This window comes from Anolis sagrei, chromosome 4 (assembly GCF_037176765.1).
Source record: "Anolis sagrei isolate rAnoSag1 chromosome 4, rAnoSag1.mat, whole genome shotgun sequence".
NCBI classification, from domain to species: domain Eukaryota; kingdom Metazoa; phylum Chordata; class Lepidosauria; order Squamata; family Dactyloidae; genus Anolis; species Anolis sagrei.
In genome coordinates, this window is record NC_090024.1 from 159,589,575 (window position 1) to 159,611,017 (window position 21,443).

The window sequence follows — 21,443 nt, forward strand, 5'->3', positions numbered from 1 at the left end:
ACATAAAACTTAAACATTCCTTTTGTACATTAACAAAATCTAATATTTTTTTACTGTATATGTTTAGTAATCCGGTAAGAAAGATAGAGTGACACAATAGATATATACCATAAATTCCGGGTTACTAGACGACTGGTGCTATAAGATGACCCCCCAACTTTTACATACAAAATAGAGAGTTGGGGATATACTCGCCGTTTAAGACGATTCCCCAAACCAGCCAGGTGGTTTCTGTCCTCGTGCCTCTGAGCTGCTTCCTGCATCGCCTTCAGAAGGGCCTCCGGCGCTGCTCAGGCCGCTCTCCTTCTTCCTGGCCAGGCCTCATGTGAAGCGCCTCTTCTCCCGTGAGACAACATTGTCTTGTGGGAGAAGAGGCGCTTCTCGCGAGGCCTGTCCTGGAGGAAGGAGAGCGGCCTGAGCAGCGCCGGAGGCCCTTCTGATCAGGCCACTCTGCTTCTTCCTGGCCAGGCCTTGCGCGAAGCGCCTCTTGTCCTGCGAGACAATGTTGTCTCGCTGGAGAAGAGGCGCTTCTCGCGAGGCCTGGACAGGAAGGAGAGTGGCCTGAGCAGCGTGGGAAGCAGCCCAGGGGCCTGGCCTCCAACAAAGGAGAGGCCTGGGCCTGAGCAAGGAAGGCAGCCAGGAAGAGAGGAAGGACGGGGAGCCTGCCCAGGAGGCCACCATGAGCCAAGGCGGAGGAGGAGGAAGGGAGCCCGAAGCCAAGGCAGACATAGTATGTAATTTTATTATTATTTTAATTTTATACCCGGTGTACTAGATGACCCCCAAAATTTTATAAGGTTTTACATGCCTAAAAAGTCGTCTATTACCCTGGAATATACAGTACATTAAATATAAATTATTAAAAGAAATGTGGTTTACCTTTCTTGCTCTTGCAATTAAAGCACACAGAATTTTTCTACCACTTTCTGCAAGAAATACTCGATTTGCAGTGTCTGAAAGGATAATCTGGGGAAAAAATCACCAGCATTAAAAAGCAATGCATTTCAAATCCCTGACCCACATCTAAACTCATCAGAAGCCAAATGCACAAGATCACTTCACGCCTGGCCCATACCATACTAAGATCACTTTCAGTCAATTCTCCCTGAGATTCTGCCATTTCCCAAATACGTGTATATTAGCAAGGAGGACAGAGTACCAATCTCCCATCCTTAAAATCTGTGAAAACAGCCTACAAAGTTACTGTTACTGGCACCTCCATCCTTATCTGTATATAGGTTTCCTTGGGAAAGATGGAGACGGAAAAAGTCCTAATTTTGTCTGTTTTAAAGATTTCATAAAGAATACTATCAATCAGAGACACTCCAACAGCCCCTTACATATTATCAAATATTTCCTGAATAATTTAAAAAGGACTGAGCTGATCTCTGTTGAGATGGGTAGTGTATTGGGTGGGAAGGCATGGGAAAACTTCAGCCCTCCGACTTCAACTTCTACCATTCCTAACAGCCAGGAATGTCTTAGAATGCCAGAAGTATATATTTTCTGGGAATCCCATCCTATGTCTATCAGCCATGAAACATTTAATTTAGGGATTATCATTGCAATTCAGCTGTATGGTATTCAGGGTAGCAAAGCATGGTTAACAATAAGGTTTAAAGGCAATTGTGCTTAATATCAAAAGAGTAAATATTTGGAAACCATGTGCTACGAGGAGCAGTTTAGGGAGTAGGGCACATTTAACCTGGGGAAGAGAAGGTTAAGAGGGAACATGGTAGACATTTTTTAAAATCTGGAAGGATGTCATACTGAGGAGGAAACAACCTAGTTTTCTAATGAGATGACGACACAGAGTAATGGATTCAAAGTACAGGAAAAGAGATTCGTCTTATACATTAAGAAAAACTTCTTGACAGTAAGAGCTATTCATCAATGAATCCATCTGCTTTCGAGTGTGATGGAGTTTCCTTCTCTGGAAGTTTTTAAATGAAGTTGGATGGCCATCTGTTGGGAGTGCTTCAATGGTATGCTCTTGCATGGCAAGAGGTTGGACTGGATGGCCCATGTAGTCTCTTTCAATGGTGCGAGTTTATGATTTTATAAATAATACAGTAAGAAGCTGTCCCAAGGAGTTACATGACTCCGTCAAAGAGTTGGTTTTATTAAGTATGCCTTGCAAAGACCACAACACTTGCTTAAGCAATTGGACTGTCACATTATCTGATCACATTATCTGATTTAACTAGGATACCTTCATGAGTTTCACTAATAGGTAAAGGTTTTCCCCTGACATTAAGTCTAGTTGTGTCTGACTCTAGGGGGTGATGCTCATCACCATTTCTAAGCCGAAGAGCCAGCGTTGTCTGTAGACACCTCCAACGTCATGTGGGCGACATGACTGCATGGAGCGCCGTTACCTTCCCGCCGGAGCAGTACCTATTGATCTACTCATTTGCATGTTTTCGAACTGCTAGGTTGGCAGAAGCTGGAGCTAAAAGTGGGAGCTCAGCCGCTCCCCGAATTCGAACCTGTGACCTTTCGGTAAGCTGCTCAGCAGTTTAGCCCACTGCACCATTAAGGGATCCTGAGTTTCACCAATGCATTAGTTAAAATAAAAGACAGGGCATTCTAGATCACTCTTTCCCAATTTCTCTTCTGATTGTTGTTGGACCACATGCTTCATAATTTCCAGCTACCGTAGCCATATTGTGGGCGATGGGTGTGGTAGTCTAATACCTGCATGCCCACAGTTGAGAAATATTATATCGACCTGAAAAAACCATTTTTATCTCAAAAGTGGACTTTGTACCTGAAAAGCTTGCCGGATACAGTGAAGCTTAGCAAGAAAATCGCTGTCTCCCAAACACTCCAATATTTCAGTCCTACACACATAAAAGCATAGTAAATTGTTTTTAAAAAAACCATACATTTAAAACAGAATGGAAGACTTGTACTTTGAGTCCAGCATGACTAGGAATGGTTCAAGGTCAGTTCACATTTTAGAATATTCACAGTTAATATTAGGATAATAAAATGGTACCGTAAAATTCGCGAATAAATCTTGCCCTCTTCTGCCAAGTGCATAGCTTCTTCATATAATGGGCAATGGCAAAAGGAATCCAGATTATAAGAGTTACGGCTCTCTTTGTGTTCTGTAAGCTAGAAAAAGAGACTTTTAAAGACAATCACTTGGTACCAGTATCAACTTAAACTGGAGATCAATATTTCTTTCTTGAGACATGTAAAAGAAAAATGACATTGACACACTTGGTTGTAGTCTTGCCACTGTTTAACAACAGCTGAACTCTTAAGAATGCTTTAAGTGCTTTTGTGGCACATTCCAGAAAAGCCAAGGCAAGTAATTCCTGTCTCTGTATGTGGAGGGGAATTACTTACAAGCTGTAGTCTTATATTTTACCAAAGGACAGATTGAGAATGAAGGAGTAAGAACATATAGCACTTCAAGTTCCTGATCATGAACGAGAAGAAAACTGAGATAGGCCACATTTCATTCCATATCATTCCAGTGGAGCCCAGCTATATGTTGAATGTTTAAAGAAATAGGAGACTTAACAATCACATCAACCAAAGGTAGAAACACTGTGGAGGTAAGTACAACTAAATGGGTTAAGTCACTTTAAAGAAACACTATATATTCTTCATAAGTCAGCATTTTCTCAAGGAATTTTACATTAGTCACATTATGTGTTTACAACTTTTTTACATTCCATACAATCTACACCTACGAAACTGATTTAAAAAAATCAGAAAACCACTGCCATTGGTGTCTCAGACTCCCATTTAAAATTTGTTAGCAGAAGTGTCCTGAAGCACCAACACCAATTATTTCGAGAGTGATTTACATGCAACAATCAAATTAAGAAACACATGCTCTCAAGTAAAAAACTTCATATTTTCACTTTAAAAAAATCACATTCGTTTAGGGTTTTTGTCAATTTTTTTAGAAAAACATCTCATTTTGTCACATCTTTAAAGTGTGGTCTTTTTATATACTTTGGCAAACATATCCATTGTTAGCAATACGGAATTTATGTTCATTTTAAAAAAAGTTATGTATTTTTGCACAGCATTTTTCTCAAATATATTCATTTTAGTACATTCTGTGTTCACATATATGTGCATTTGCTTCACAGACTTCAGAAATGTTATATAATTTGATGGCCAACTGAATTCCTGTCCATCTTTAAAATTCAGAAAGTGAGAATTGGTCCAATTTACACTGAAATGTAAAACAAGCGAACTGATAATCTCTATGGAAAGCATCCATCAAAATAATGGTTGAGGGGAAGCATTAGTCAGGTATAAGACTCTGATGTTTAAATCTCTTGAGACTCAGTCTTTGCAAACCCAATAATAGAATGGTTTGAGATGTTGGACAAACTAGCTACTCTGGTTTCTTTTCAAAATTACTTCCTCTGCATTTGTTAAGTAGCATCCAGCAAAAGGGTGCCAACATGTCTCTTGTAGAAAGTGTTTCATGCTGCCTCTTGTTGCATCTAAACTCCTTCTACATTAGATTTAATTAATCAGCCTTGCCTATCAAATCCCTTAACATTTCAACACAGGATTCCTATTATGAACATAGGTTTCTCCTCAGTGATTCAGACAGAAACAGAAAACTGAGGAATACAACATAATCGTTATCTTCCATCACAGCTCTCTCTTCACCATCAGAGAAGCACTAAAACTACTATTCTGCGGACTAGATGACAGATGAAATCTAACATACAGCTGTCCCAGACTAAGAATATCTTTTCTAGTTAATTAGGGCCTACGATATCAGTAGTGTGATACCCCCGAGTTTCCAAAACATCCCATTCTACTCAAGATACACTTATTTAGCTCGTCATCAACACGAGATGCCAGTCAGTCACGTTGCATTTTCAGTGACTTTATGACAATGATTCTCAACTTGTGGGTCCCCAGATGTTTTGGCTTTCAACTCCCAGAAATCCTAACAGCTGGTAAACTGGCTGGGATTTCTGGGAGTTGTAGGCCAAAACACCTGGGGACCCACAGGTTGAGAACCACCTCTTTGTGAGAACTCTCACAGTCTATCACTTTATCCCAGTTTAATGTATTGTATGCTTCCAAACCAGGAAACTTGGGAAGAAAGAGCCTGTCATTTATGTACAGTAAAGTCTTGCTTATCCAACATAAACAGGCCGGCAAAACGTTGGATAAGCGAAAAATGTTGGATAATAAGGAGGGATTAAGGAAAAGCCTATTAAATGTCAAATTATGTTATGATTTTACAAATTAAGCACCAAAACATCATTTTTACAACAAATGGACAGAAAAAACAGTTCAATACATGGTAATGTTATGTAGTAATTACTGTATTTATGAATTTAGCACCAAAACATTGCAATGTATTGAAATAGCTTTGGATCCGGGCTGGAGACAGACTGCATTGGATAATGCAGAACGCTGGATGAGTGAAGGTTGAATAAGCGAGACTCTACTGTACCTATAACTATTTCATTATATCTGATGAATTCACACTTTTAAACAAACATCATTAAAGGGATGAAACCTATCTTTGTTGGGTTTTATCCCTGGGTTGCACAAGTCATAAAGTTTCCAAACCTCAATGAGTGGCTAGGCTATAGATAGGATTAGAGTGAGGGATTCTTCCCCCCACATTCCTATGCATGTTTATCCCAAAAGGGGCCTTTCTCTTTACTTTTCTGGCTTGCCACAATCTCCTCCCATATTGAAGACGAAGCAATGGAATCTCTGTGAGGTATGAGGTAACTTCCTCCCTAAAGGTATTTTTATTGCCCTGGGTTTTGGCCATGTGGTCTTTCTCCATTGTTGGCGCTCTCTTTTTGCCTTTGTCTCCCAGTGAGGACGCATTTTGCTTCTCTCCAGGTGAAATGTAACTCCATGGACATTTTGACTTTTTATCCTTTTACCTTCCTTAGAATATGAGTTTTAGCAAGCTAGTTGGCTCCAAGACCTCTTCTATCTAGAATGTATTTCTTTTCTTGAATAAATATTTTGCACCTGTCTCTCCAATCCTGTACCATCCTAATCCTGACTCACCACATATAAGTTTCTGCTGGTTATGAAGTTTGCTTCTAGCACTCTGCTATATTTATGGTGGAATTACCCCAAGTGAGGGTTATTTTTGAGCCTTACAGTTCTGATTCCCAAAAATCTTTCAGACCATTTCCCTCAGAGATCAATAATGACTAACTAGTAGAGGGCACTAATTCACCTACAAGACTTCAGAGATATTACGACTATGCAATAAACCAGAGGACACTAGTTCAACTTACCTCTGCAGCTGAAACAAATGAATCTGTTGATCCAATGCTCAATGTATCACGCAGACTGAATTCATCTGTATTATCTTTCACAGTACTATTTGTGTCTTTATCTTTAGAAGGAAATAAAAATTAAGTACATTTTTGTTGACTACCTATAATCATTATGCTTTAATTTAATCATATAATTTAATCATTACGAACAGGAATTTATGCTGGAGATGTGGAATATAAATCACATTTCTTCAATGCTTGCTGCTTCCCGAAATCCGGTTCCACATGGCTCCCTGGCCCTCTGGGCCCGGTTTGCGGGTTGATAGAGGCCTGCATGACAAAGAGGTGACTCCTCTTTTTCCCGACTCTGCTAGATTGTATTGTTCTGTCATTGGATATACAATCTTGGATACTCTGCTCCATGTAAATAAATAGATTGCATTTCAAATAGAAGATAAATTTGTAAGTAATATTTGGGATGAGTAAATCCAATCTCTTGGTCATCTGGGTCAGATGAGAGAGAAAAGATTTCTCAGGTTTTCCAGCATGGAAACTACTTAGGGACTACCTCTCCAAATTGTCTTATAACAATACATGCAAGTGCTTGGAACCATATATTTTCATGGTTGAGATTTATATAAAGTATCTATTGCAGTCTTACCAACTGCCATCCTCAAGCATTTGTACTATGCACTATTTTTAGTCTCCTCTTACAAACAGATACACAGAACTATAAAATATCTACCAGCCATGAAGCCTAGTGGCCTATCTATATACTGATAAACAATTCAAGACAGTAGTAAAACTGTGCTCAATATTTATTTACGACATTTATATGCTGCCCTTCTCATCCCGAAGAGGACTCCAAACGGTAACATAACAAGTTACAGGCAACTGAATGACGAAAATAAGATGGAATACATTCTCAGAACAACTATACCTCTAATTAGTGGTGCTGTTGAGACAGAGAGGATCCTGGGGAAAATACCTTCTGAGGCCAATAAGCCTCCTCCTTCATTTCCTGAACACTATATAGCCCACTCCCTCACTCATTTTCATGCACTTAGCACCAGGTAAAAACATTTTTTAATTTTTTTACTTTGCCTTTTTTCATTTGAGGAAATATGCAGTTGGGGGGGGGGGGGGGAGGAAAGGAAAGCATAAACACGTAGAGATCTTAATGTCTCCATCATGTCTCAAAGGAGCCAACATGAAGCCACTTGGATGCTTTTTAGAGAAAGGAAGATGCCAAGCATGACTTCAAGGAAGAAAAGATGCCTTGTAAGTGTGAAAAGTACCAGAGAGACAGGAGAAGATGAAGTCATGTATCCTTGCCTGAATGCTTTTGTAAAAAAGAGATACATGTGACCATTGCATCTGGGGGCCCTTCAGGCTGCAGAGATCTGGACCTCATCCAGTAGTTTGGCTTTAGCTGTGCCTCTGACTTTAATCTCTCATTTACAATAAATCCTTTATCCATACTGACAAGTGCTGCTCAGGAAACACTTTGTTATAGCATAATTTTCTCTAGAGCTGCATATATTCAAGTTGTATATTCTACAAATGCTTAGGGGAGCTTTAGACAGGAGACACCGGCACAAAGAAAGCTCCAGGAATGCACAGCTGCTTGATCCACCCAGCCAGCCCCAGATTCTCATGATGTCCAGGGCCTAACTGCCTGATATGCTGGTTACCTTATATATACTTCCAATGTACTTATTTTAGAAGCAATAGGTTTTGTTTTTTTTTGAGATCTCATCTTGTCTTCAAGTGCTGTCGGATTATCTAAGACTGCGTTCTTATCTTTTCAGAAACATATCTTTGGAAGATTAGGTACTACATTCTACTGCTGAAGAATGTGAATAACATGGTTTATTTTTTAATCCAATAGTTACCGAAGAATAAAATCAGAGTCCACAAAGAGCAACACCCATGTATGGGAAAAACCGATTCTTAGATATGAATAGCATTTTCCCTGTCCTGACACATATTCAGATCAGTTCTGCCATGAAGCGGTGAATTTCACACTCCAGATGATAATTTCTAGGGTTTTATGAAATATTTTTAAATTAAAAAATTATATGATCACATAATGTTACAAACTAAGGGATTATAAAACTAATTTCAGATAGATAGATAGATGGAGATGGGAGTTAAGTGCCACGCTGCTGGTGGAGACCTCAAACAGCAGCTGTGTTACTGTTATGATACCCGGTATACCATGAATACCATGGCATATCTTGCCACAGCTGTTCTGCCATGATTGGAGTGGAGCTGGGATAGTTTATTCGCAGATTGGCCAAAATACTAACAAAACGAACTCTTGACTACGCCATAAGATGGCACAATTATTATCTTCCCCTGAGGGGAAAATAGTAAAATAAAATAAAATACAAATCCATCTTGGAAGTAATCAAGAACAAGTTAGGAGATAGAAAGAATTCTTTCTTGTGTTATGTTAAGCCAGTGTGCCCAAAATATAGAGCTATAACATGTGAAAGAAATGAATTGTCTGCCCCCCCCCCCTTTTAGATCTAAAGGTAGCAAAATATCAAGATGCCCGGAATAGACTAAATAGTTTTTGCATGTGGAGAATCACATTCTTGAATGTTCTCCTCCATTTTATCCTCCTGCAAACATAAGGTTAGCATCAGGCAAAGCATTTTCCCCAGGAAAAAGGAAGGTAGAGGCTTATGGTTTCTTATTGGTCAGTAGATGCACTGCATTCTTGAGGGGCTCCCAGACCCTACTAAAGTCCCAGTGTCACAAGATGCACTGTCCTCACTCTCAGTCTCTCTCTCTCAGCATTGTGTGGAAGGTTGGAAGGACGCTTGCCACTTATATTCAGCTAAATAAAAACATGATTTGCTACAAGAGCACAATTCAGCAACACAATTTCCTTCTTCAAGGAGCAGCCAGCCCTCTTGCTTGCCACAAAGACACTTGGAAAAAAAACTTTCTCTTTCCAGCCTTTATTATGATCAAAACATCAAGGCAGATCACTGTTTCCAGCCCACCTGTTCTCAGCAGCCAGCCTGCTCTTTGGCACAACATCATGCCGGGCATTAGGCCAGGCCATCATTCCCAATCCTTTCCAGACTATGCTGACAGCTCATGTCGCCCACTGCCTGCCACCTGAAGGACTAAAGAAAATGCTGGGACCATGTGAAAAGGCTCACTGGGCTTGAATAGCGATGGAAGAAGACTCTACTTTCTATACTATAAGCAAGCCCTTTACAAATCAAACCAAAATGTGTATTTTATCCAATATTTCATTTGCCACAGTAGTCTGAGGTCATGCTCAGGGAAATTACCTGTTAGAACTACAGCACCCAGCATCCTCTAAGCCAGGGGTCCCCAAACTACGGCCCATGGGCCGTATGTGGCCCGCCGAGGGCATTTCTCTGGCCCACGCGGCCTGGCCATGCCCACCCGGCGCCGCTCCGCCCATCATGGGAACCCTCTGCTCTGGCCGCTCTGGTCTCCAAGGAGGCAGGTAAACTACAACTCCAAAACCAAAGGACACTGCCCACCAAACCCTTCCAGTATTTTCCGTTGGGCATGGGAGAACTGTGTGCCAAGTTTGGTTCAATTCCACCGTTGATGGGGTTCAGAATGCTCTTTGATTGTAGGTGAACTATAAATCCCAGCAACTACAACTCTCAAACGTCAAGATTCTATTTTCCCCATACTCCACAAGTGTTCACATTTGGGCATATGGAATATCAGTGCCAAGTTTGGTCCAGATCTATCATTGAGTCCACAGTGATTGATGAAGGCAGGTGAACTACAACTCCAAAACCAAAGGACACTGCCCACCAAACCCTTCCAATATTTTCAGTTGGTCATGGGAGAATGTGTGCCAAGTTTGGTTCAATTCTATCGTTGGTGGAGTTCAGAATACTCTTTGATTGTAGGTGAACTATAAATCCCAGCAACTACAACTCCCAAATGACAAAATCATTTTTTTTTAGTGAAGGACATACATTGGGTTGTTAGGTGTCTTGTGTCTAAAATTGGTGTCAATTCGTCCAGTGGTTTTTGAGTTCTGTTAATCCCACAAACAAACATTACATTTTTATTTATATAGAAATGTGGGTCTTTGTTTTTTTATTTGGGGGGGGGGGGGTTGCACTGCAAATAATATATGTGCAGAGTGCATAGGAATTATTCATGTTTTTTTTCAAATTATAATCCGGCCCCCCAACAGTTTGCGGGACTGTGACCCGGCCCTCTGTTCAAAAAGTTTGGGGACCCCTGCTCTAAGCTGTATGGCTGCTGGGCATGAGGAACTGAGGATTTTGGAAATTATAGTTTGTTAGATAACCTACAAGTAGTACATGAAGGCAATGTCCTCCTCCCACAATTCTTCTTCAGCAACTGGCAAAATATGAGGAGGCAGAACATGGAGGATGCATGAAACAGCTGTTATCTTGACAAATAGTGATTCTGCTATGAATCTGACCAAAGTTCAGATTTCTCCTCCTATCCACAATAGACCTGAAAGTTGAGTAGAAGATCATAAAAGTAACTTCTCCAAACTCTGGCTAGAGGAAACATACAGTTGATCTATTACACTTGATTAAATAATGAAAGAGAACACAGAAGACATGTCTCATTATAAGTCAGATTTCCTGTCATGCTACAGACAATCCCCCTCACCAAAAGCCAGTAAGCTTTTTCACATAAGCTTTTTTTAAAAAAAAAAACCAAGGAAAATTGAGGAAAGGGAAACAACAAAAGCACAGTAATTGGCATTTTCTTTCTCTGTGCTTTGCAAAGTGTGGATAAAATCAGAGACCTCTATGCACATTCCTCACATTTGAGGGACAGCAGGACAAGCAAATTCCACATGGGTGATTCATAGAAACATCCATGATCAAGTGTGAGAGGAAAATGAAGACTTGTTTTGTCTCACTATGCCCCTTAATGTAAAAACAGATTTAGAATATGCTGGATTCTGAAATACTTGTGTCGCTGTGTGCATGTTTCACACAGGATATGATTAAGCATCTATATTTCTGATTAGCAGATGTATGTCTGCTAACCAGTGGTCTATAAAGCACAATTTGCTTTGTTGAACTCCAATAGGTTTGAAAGTTTGGAAAATTTGATGAAACCTTCAGAAGAATGCGGCAAGGGGGAGGGAGAATCCCTATTTCCCTTCAACACTGTTTTTGGGAGCATTCCTCAAGATTTGCCCAGAGAAACATTCATGTTGATGCTATGAACCATCATGTTCTTATGCCGAAAACCAGGAGCACAGAAAAGTATAGACCAGGCATCCTCAAACTACAGCCCTTCAGCTGTTTGGGCCTTCAACTCCCAGAATACATGACAATTGAACAAGATTGTTAGGGCTTCTGGGAGTTGGAGGCCCAAATAGCTGGAGGGCCACAGTTTGAGGATGCCTGGTATACACTTCTCAGATCTGTAAACTAGCCTAGTTATGAATCATGTGTTTGGATTATGACATACATTACCCGACTTAAAGAAGTTTCATATCCACAGTGGATTGCCCTAAAATGTCTCTCTGGAAGCCATGATAAATAATGTAGGATGGGATGCAGCGAGCATCCTCCCAAATGACATTTCAATTTCAAGATCCCAGGACTTTGTAGAAAATAAGTATCCTAACCCTCTTCACCCCAATCTACATTGTGCAAGGACCCGTTTAAGAGATTGGGGAGACATCGTTGGCTGAATGTAGAGGAGAGAAAGAAATGATCCTTTATAAACTTATCAATACTAACATTTTTATGATACAAGTGATGGCGTGTGTGTGTGTGTATAGAGGCAAAAACTGAAATTGTAGATGATTTCTGCCATAGTATAACTCTCATTGTTAAGAGGTAACAGATATATAATGGATTGCAAAAGTGTCATATCACCACCACCACCCCGCTAAAAACATCTATTCTACAATCATTCCCTTCTGTAACTTTCTAAACTATGACTTTCTTTCTCCTCCTCTACCAGGACCTATGACAAGCTGTGGTTTAACACCAAGTACAGTCCATTCCCCCCTGATATAACTGTATCAATTGCCTATTAGAAAAGCAAATGGAAACCTATGAATTAGTTCTCCTTTTAGAAACCAGCATATGTCAAGATTAATTGCTCCATACTTTTGGAGATGGGAAGACATTAAAAAAACATATTATTTGCATGCCTTCCAAAAGTGTTACTGGAGGATAAGCACTTGGATAAGCAAACATTTCACTCACAATCAGGATAAGACAGAAATACAAGATCTCAAGCTTTTTAAAGGTCTGTTTGCACTCACTTGTTTAGTCTAACCCTATTAAGGCTCTGCTTTACTACTTCCTACTTGCAACTGGATTTGGATCTTGCAACAGATAAGCATTAACAGATGTAGCTCTTACAGCTGGTTTGTTTGTTTTTAAAACTACTCTCCCTCTCTCTGCTACCCTTTCCTCCTAGCTACTGACAAGGCTATACTGATGGCATTACTGTTCATTAACATTCCAGTAACAGGGTTGGAGGAAACAGCAGTAATGGAGTTTTTTTTAAAAAAAAAACAAACAAACAGTACAGCTATTGGCAAGGCAAGTAAAAACTAGGGATACAGGAGAAAACATCAGATGTAACATATTTATGCTGGAAACACAGGATGGGCACTGGCATCTTGAAACATCAAATAGTTGGGTTATGACTAGGATCATCAGCACTTTTTTAAGCTATCCTCATCATGGTAAGCAATAGGTGGAACCATGAGAGGGAACTTTGCTTAAGATCATATGGTCTTTTCTAAGTTATGAAGAGTTTTACATGTTATAACCAACACTTTGAATTGTGACTGGTGAAGCCACTATGTAAAGAGAGTTGCATGTTTTATGTAACTGGCTCTGATGAACATTTGGAGCACAACAGCTTGTTGTGTGCTTCCAGTCATTTCTTACAGTGATTCTAAGGCAATCCTACCCTGACATTTTCCTGCCAAGCTTTGCCTTTGCCTTCTTCTGAGACTAAGAGGATGACTTGGCCAAGTTCACCCAGTAGGCTTTGTGGCTTAGTAGGGATTTGAAACCTGGTCTCAAGAGTCATACTCCAATGCTCAAATCTTTGTACTATGTCTACAATGTCTTATACCAACTTGAAAATTTAAACACTTGTCAAGTAGGCGTAAACGGTACAAAGATTGCAATGGGCCATGATCTTAAGAAAACAAATCCTTTTGATCCATGGAAAAATCGGAGAACATTTTTTAAAAGAACATGTTGTTGTGGGAAAACACTAGACTTCTTCTCAGAAGACAAAGTTGATCTAGGAGAATCCACCTACCAAAAGGACTGGGAGTCCATTTGTTTCTTTTCAACAGTGTGTGTGTGTGTGTGTGTGTGTGTGTGTGTGATTTGGGAAGTCCTGGTAGCAAGTCAAAACTTGTGCTTATGATGGCAACATTCATCACGCAGAGGAAAAGACTGAGGAGTTTCATGTACAGTTGTGTAATATGTAAATGGAGGATGCAAGGAAGTGTAGCTACTTAAGCTCTTTTCAGGAGAATGATAACATCATCTGTAAAAATACTAAGATGGATCTTCCTTGCTAAACTTCATCTTTTAAAACCTGAAAACCAGTGAAAACTGAAATATGACTCCCTTTATTCATATTGACTTGTGCTCCAAGTCAATATGAGAATTATCAGAAAAGAGAATCTCTTGTCTTGTTTCCTAGCTCAGAACTGAGCAAAGGGAGAGATGGCTCATCTCTATTGCATCAAGCCCCACAGATAATCCAAAAGCAGCAAGAAAAGGCACACAATTTCAAAATGCATATTGTGCCATCAAGACAAATCTCTACAGTAGTGGTTCTCAACCTATGGGTCCCCAGATGATTTGGCCTTCAGCTTCCAGAAATCCCAACAGTTGGGAAACTGGCTGGGATTTCTGGGAGCTGTAGGCCAAAACACCTGGGGACCCAAAGGTTGAACGTCACTGCTCTATAGAGTAATGGGAAAGTTTCTCCTCCATATTTCACAAACTTCAGAAGAACAAAGCAGATCAAAGCCTACCCCAACTTTTGGATTTGTTTGGAGGACTGAAAGATTGGCACTTCCCTTCTGTTTTGAAACCCCAAAAGTACAAAAGTGGAGGAATTTTGAGCAGCACAACAGAAATCTTGAGGCATACTGAACTCTCCATTGCAGCCTATACACACATCCCAAGAGCAAGCAATAAACTCATTTGCTGAAGTAAATTTTGACTTGAGAGAATGTAAACATTTCACATGTGGAATGTTTATTTCATGGTTAACTGGGCCTTTTTGAAAGAATGTGTTTATATTACTTCACTGTGTATTCATTTAATTCAAACTTTTGTGGTCTTCTCCTGTATTCTGGAAAGGGAAACTTCTAAGTGGATGATCTTAAAACCTTCCTATTCTCCACCTGATCATAATAAGTGTGCGTGCGTGTGTGTGTGTATGTGTGTGTGTGTGTGTGTGTGTGGGGGGGGGGTGTTAAGTGTCATCTTTCACATTCCAACTTTAATTCCTATCTTTAAGCTGTGACTAATGCCAATGACTGAAACATATGGCCTTCAGAAAGAGTAAGCACATGCTTTGAATAAGAAACCCAAATAAAACACAAGCATTAATATAATTATACAACTTACTGATGTATAATATTACTGCCAATCATAGCTTGAGAACGGCAGCTTTCCTCACGATACTAAGTTATTTGATGTTAAGATGATAAAAAGAGGTCATCAGTTGACTCTGGAACTTATTCCCAGATATTTGAAACTAAACTAACAATATCCAAAAGTTCTATGGTTCCAAACAAATATTCAATAAGCCTACAATAAAAAAGCACACATGAATAAAGAAAACAGCATAGAAATTGACAAAAGCAGTGTCTCTCCCACATCTGTTTGTGAAATTTGGGTGGATCCAAACTGTTGCAGTCTTAAGAGAGGACATGTGCAAATATTGCAATCACTTGTTTGGGTCTTTGGGTCATGACTTTTGTAGTAAAAAGGAGGAATCTAGAAGGCCCTTCTTCACTGTCTCTCAAATTGGGGTAGAGGTGGGTAGGGGGACCCACAGGAATTATATTGTATTCACACACGCCACCCCCCCCCCCCTCCGAAAATCCATGAGATGAAGCAAGTACTTCTGCTGGAGGGAAGCCATGCTGAGTCCTCATGACTCACGGCAAGGTGAATGAACAGATACCCTAAAATGGAATATGAAGTAAGGGAAAGTGCAGGAGGTGCTTCTGCCTGCTTCTGCCTGTTTCTAGTTCTTTATAGGGCAACCAGGGTCTCATAATTGTGGCTATTGCATTAAATGTCTGTTTCCAGATTGGTATCTATGTTTGACTTATTTGTTAAACAACCAAAGTTAATTATCATTGTTATTCCTTTTGCTTTTCATTTCTTCTATTTCCCTGCCGCACCCAAACATGCATATGTATAAATATCTACCAATTAAAGCAACATTTCATATCTCTGGTAAAATGCAGTGTACAAAAGCTTAGGCCAAACAAAACTCCTAAGTCTTAAAGACAGGAGATGCACGATACACAAAAGAGGGCAAGATAAAGGAAAACTGCTTGGAATAAAATTGGAATTGGCTGTAGTGATTTTTGGGCATTTTGGCCCAGGAAAAGAAGTATTTTCATGAGTAGAAGGAGCAATGATTATTTTCAAAACCTTAGCAGCTGTCATGGAGAATGCATCTAAAAACACAGATTTCAGCATCAAAATTCCCTTATGTAAATTAGAATTTCCTATAAAATAATTCCTGCTTCACATTTAAATAATCATATTATGGTGTTTCATCTCACACAGAGTTATCAACCCAGACATGGAACATAATAAAGACCCTGGGCATATCATCACTATATATTTTAAGCGCTTTCATATTGATTGAAATGCCATGGCTTCATCAAAATTTGTATCTTGATAAGGTACTTAGACTGTTGATAAATAGTTTTAATGCTACAATCCTGGGGAGTGGTTTAAATGGTTTGATGTGTTTTTAATTATATATTGGATTTTAATCTGTTTTGTACCTCACTTCAAGCATTGGGGAGAAGTGTTGGGATTCAACCCCACATTGCCCAAGTCTCTAGTCCTGAATGAGGAACAAGTTAGTTAGCTGACAATAGGATGAGGGTTTCCCTTGTCCCATGTCTCCTGGAAAGTATTTACAGTATTTCTTCTCTCCTCTATGTTTCTGCTCTCATTCTGATTGGTAATGTAGAATGGTTCTTATTTTTTTAATGTAAATAAAGCTTTTGTGATTTTTAAGATTAGACTCTGCAACTTTGACTGCCTAAGCTCTAAATTCTTTACAGCCACATCATACGGGGCATCACGCTCTGCTAGTCATGAGCTAAATGCTCAACTTTTAATATCCTGTTTGTGTTTTGGATGCTCTGCTATATTTTTGGGGTAGTTTTCCATAACAAGAAGCAGATGCGAAATAAAATTGATGATAATGCTGTACTCCAGAAATATTCAAAATAAAGGGTTTTTGAGAAATATGCAAAACACAAAATATCATATCTGAAGAATTAGCGATGAGACACTGAAAACTGTATTTCAAAATGCTTGGAAATGGCATGTTAAGACAACGAAAAGGTTGTTTTACCCAGTTATTCAACTCTCTCAACATATTCTAGTCTTTTACTCAACACCGGATGTACTCACATACATTATTCATTCAAGCCTTTGAGAATTATAGAAGCTGACTGACTCTGCAGGGAAGAAATATTAAAAAGGAATCTGACATCCAGCATTTGATATGCAGATGCAGCCAACACAGCATGTAGCAGTGTGATTTCTAATATCAGAGCTGTCATTCAAGGACCTGGGTATTGACTTACAGTAACAGGTGCTGAAAAAAGTGCCATAAGAACCCAGGAACTAAATTTAAACTAGTGTGTAAGCATCATCATCAAAAAAATGAATTGCTGACCTCTGGTGGCCACCTGTATTTTAAACTCATAAAACAGAACAAATATGCCCGACTCACTTCAGAGAAGATAAGTTTCTAATTGCAAAATAGATAGTTGGATAGATAGGCAGACAGACAGGTAGATAGTTTTCACAATTCTTGTATAATATGATCCCTGTATCTATAGGGATACATTCTATACCAGGTATGGACAAACTTTCTAAGTTGGGGGCCGCATGGTGGGCCAGAGCAGAGTGGGTGGACCCGGAGGAATGGAGTTATTCCCAGGCCCACTCCCTGCCCTTTCCTCCACTTTGTCTTCTCTTTTGGTGGCAAAAAGTGAAGGAAAGACAGGAAACGTTTTGATCCCAAAAGGGTTAGCCTTCGTTAGGATGAGGAGGAGAATGGGTGAGAAAAATGTATCCATTAGACCTCGTATTGCCCACTCCTGATATAGAATCCTAAAGTTGAAAGACACCTCCAAGGGCCATCTAGTCCAATACCCTACCATGCAGGAAGACACAATCAAATCACTCCTGATAAACACCCTCTGCCGGAAAAGTCTCCAGAGAAGGAGACTCCACCACACTCCGAGGCCGCCTATGCCACTCTCCAGGAAGTTCTTCCTTACGTTTTTTCAGTCAAATTTCTTTCCTTGCCCTTTGAATCCATTGTTCCCTTGTGCCCTGGTCTTTAGAACAGCAGAACGTCAGTTTCCCCCTTCCTCCTCCTCAATGGGATCTTGAAAAATGGTTCTCAATTGTGTTCTCTCTCTATCTTCTCTTCTCCCAGCTAAACATCCCCCAAGAGGAAGGAAAAAGAGAAGGAAGGAAGGGGAGGATGGAAGGGAATGGAGGGAAGAAAGAGAGAAGGAAGGAAAGACAAAAGTGAATGAAGGAAAAAAAGGAAGAGAGGGAAGAAGGGAGGGAAGAGGGAAGGAAGGACGAAAGGGTGGAAGGAATAGAGGGAGGGAGAAAGAGGGAGGGAGGAAAGAAAAGGAAGGAATGACCAAAGGGAAGGAAGAAAGGAGAAAGAGGGAGATAAGGAAGGAAGGGAAGAATGGAAGGTGAAAGGAAAGAGAGAAGGAGGGAAGGATAGGATGGTGAGAGACATGAGGGCCTGGGGAAAGAGCCCAAGGGGCTGCATCCGGGCCTGGGTTTGCCCATACCTGTTCTATACTCACACGTATGCATAATTATAAAAATAATTGGGGACAGGGTATTCTGTACTACACACCAGCAGTTGAAGCCTGTTGTAGAAACATTTGGCTCAGACCTAAATACTATAAAAACCTGAGAATATAACCAGAGACTTGTGATTATCTTAAAATGTACACTTTCCAGGAAGCAACTGTGACCAATAAATCCATTTGGCAGCATGGACCGCACTTAAGCTAAATTAATAGGCTGGAAGACCGAACCACTTTGGCATCCTTCAAGTATAATTATTTCCACTGATTACTTCAGCAAGACCTACCCCAGGACGTTTGGGCACCATACAGAGAAGTATTTGCTCGAAATAAGTGAAATGGAAACAGATATTGGAGGCCATAGAGATCCACAGAACATTGAGATAGGAACTAGAATTTCTATGTGTGCACGTCAGTAAATCGTTGAGTTTAAAACCCAACAATGTTTACACTTTAAACATGTTCTTTGTTCACCAGTGATTTAAATAAATCAGAGTGAAATCTCTTGTGTATGAGGTTTTTATTACCTAAAGCCAGAGATGTCCAGTCAAAGCAGTTGAAGTCTGAGTAACTTGAAACATATGATCATCTGTGTATCTAAATTCAAGGACAATTCCATACAACTCCCCTTTCGATGGCATGATGTATGCTCACTCTTCCAAAATGTGAGAAAAACAGTCTGCTCAGTTTGTTAAAGCATGACTCTTCTCAACAGGCAATTACAGACTCACTCCCACTACAGAAGTCACATAAAACTGCAAATTAAAATTTAAAAATACCACTGCAGTGTAAATAAGCCTTACAGGTAAATAGAAACATTTTACTATGTTGTATGTTTCACTGATATGCTGAATCCTTGCCAAACTTTTTTGGGGAATATGGCTGACTTGTTTATCAGAAATAAGAGCTGTTCAAGAGTGTGCATATATATTTATTATGATCAATGACCAACACCATATGAAAGGAAATTCCACCTGAACATTAAAAAGAACTTTCTGACCATAAGAGCTGTTCAACAGTGGAACTCTTTGCCTTGGAGTATGATGGAATCTCCTTTCCTTGGAAGCTTTTAAACAGATGCTGGATGGCCATCTGTCGGAGATGCTCTGATGGTGCTTTTCCGGCATGGCAGGGGGTTGGACTAGATGACCCATGTAGTCTCTTCCATCTCTATAATTCTATGCATCCCATGCCTTACAAGAATCTCTTCTTCATACTTTCCTATGATTATTTTCCATATGCCCAACTGCACAAAATATACAATACAGATTCCCTAAAAATACCTCAGGCAAAGTACATGTTTCTGTATATTGAACTGCAATTCTCAACAGCTCTCATCAGTAATTGTGAGGAATTAGGAGCTGCAGTCTAATATCTGGAAGGCTCTTCTTCACTCATTCATCTTCTACAAGAAGATGGTGAAATACAAGCAAAATAGAAGACAGTAATATTTGGGCAAATCATATCTTTCTTTGCTGAAACTACACTGAACCATTTTAACTCACTTTGCTAGAAATAATATCATATGAAATCATATGAAAGCTGACAGGTACAACCTAGGGATCACAATCAGACACAGTAAAGACATCTGCCCTTATGCTTTGCTGCTGAGATATACAATCAGACACAGTGAAGACATCTGCCCTTGCACTTTGCTACTGTGCTGCTGAGTACGCATTCCCAGTGTGGAACACACCTCACCACATTATAACAGTGGATGTGGCTCTTAATGAGACATGCCACATTATCACAGGATGTCTACATCCCACACCACTGGAGAAAATATACTGTTTAGATGGTATTACACCACCTGACATCCGCTGGGAAGTAGCAACCAAGGCAGTGACATCTCCTGCCCATCCTCTGTTCAAATACCAGCCAGCACACCAACACCTTAAAACAAGAAATAGCTTTCTAAGATTGACAGAGATACTCACAGGAACACCTCAGCAAGCGAGAGCCCAAAAGTGGCAGGCTAAAACCTGGAATCTCAATCAGTGGCTGATACTGGATGAGAGACTCCCTCCTGGGCACACAGAAGACTAAGTGACTTGGAAGGTGCTGAATAGACTGCACTCTGGCACCACAAGATGCAGAATCAATCTTTAGAAATGGGGCCACAAAATAGAGTCCATGACATGTGTGAAGAAGAGCAAACCACAGACCACTTACTACAATGCAGCCTGAGCTCTGTCCCATGCACAATGGAGGACCTTCTTACAGCGACACAAGAGGCACTCGAAGTGGCCAGCTTCTGGTCAAAGGACATTTAGTATAATGCCAAGTTTTTAACTTTTTGTTTTAAAATACATGTTCACTGTACCCCCAACTCACTTCCGACATGATAAATAAATAAACCCACTTTCCTATCCAAACTACTACAAACTTTTTAAGCTATATGCAGGGACACTTTAAGGGCATATTTCACACCAACCATTTGATCAGAAGTTCTTCAGAGAAACAAATAACTTCATATGCTTGATGGGAATATGGAATTAGTCCTTTGAGAAAAAGGTAGACGTACAAATACAAATAATTTTATATCATTCAGTACTGCCTCACACTTCTTCAGGGCTCAAGAACAACACAGAGAGACAAAGATATCTCACCAATATCATTGTGAAAGGAAGCTGGATCAGATACCCCAAGGGAAGCTTCAAACTCTTCCTGGAGTCGATATGCTCTTTGGAGCAAGGATTCAAGCTTGTGAATGAATTCAGCACTAATGATATCCTGTAAAAAGAAGATGTAGCATGTAAATTGATCCTTTTCACTAACATTTGAGGCAGCTAATGGGAGATTTCTGAAATGGTCAAGGCTCAATAAGAGTACCTTTAATTATTAATTATCTATATAACACCACATGAAGGAACTGCAAGACCTAAAAAATGACTTACTGCAGCTTTTTAGCCTTTTGGCTAAGATCAAGTACAGCTGACCTACCAAGAACTGCGAAGTTAGACTGTTACTTATAAAGAGATTCTTGTTAGGAAAACTACACAGTGAAGTGTTATATACACAGACTTCACATCCACACTGAACAGTTATTTCCACATTATTTATTTGTTTGTTTATTTACT

The 21,443-nt window shown here is 39.8% G+C and overlaps 1 protein-coding gene across 2 annotated transcripts in view; it reads right to left on the bottom strand.

Moving 5' to 3' along the window:
• The window catches only part of MIGA1 (mitoguardin 1), a 47,805-nt gene that overhangs the window by 9,683 nt on the left and 16,679 nt on the right, over positions 1–21,443 (bottom strand). For both annotated transcript variants that reach the window (XM_060773779.2, XM_067467813.1), the window contains 5 exons: positions 20,973–21,096; positions 6,267–6,367; positions 3,002–3,120; positions 2,771–2,843; positions 880–966 (listed from right to left, as the gene is read on the bottom strand). In XM_060773779.2, the coding sequence (XP_060629762.2) occupies positions 880–966; positions 2,771–2,843; positions 3,002–3,120; positions 6,267–6,367; positions 20,973–21,096 (504 nt within the window). The remainder of the gene's footprint in view (positions 1–879; positions 967–2,770; positions 2,844–3,001; positions 3,121–6,266; positions 6,368–20,972; positions 21,097–21,443) is intronic.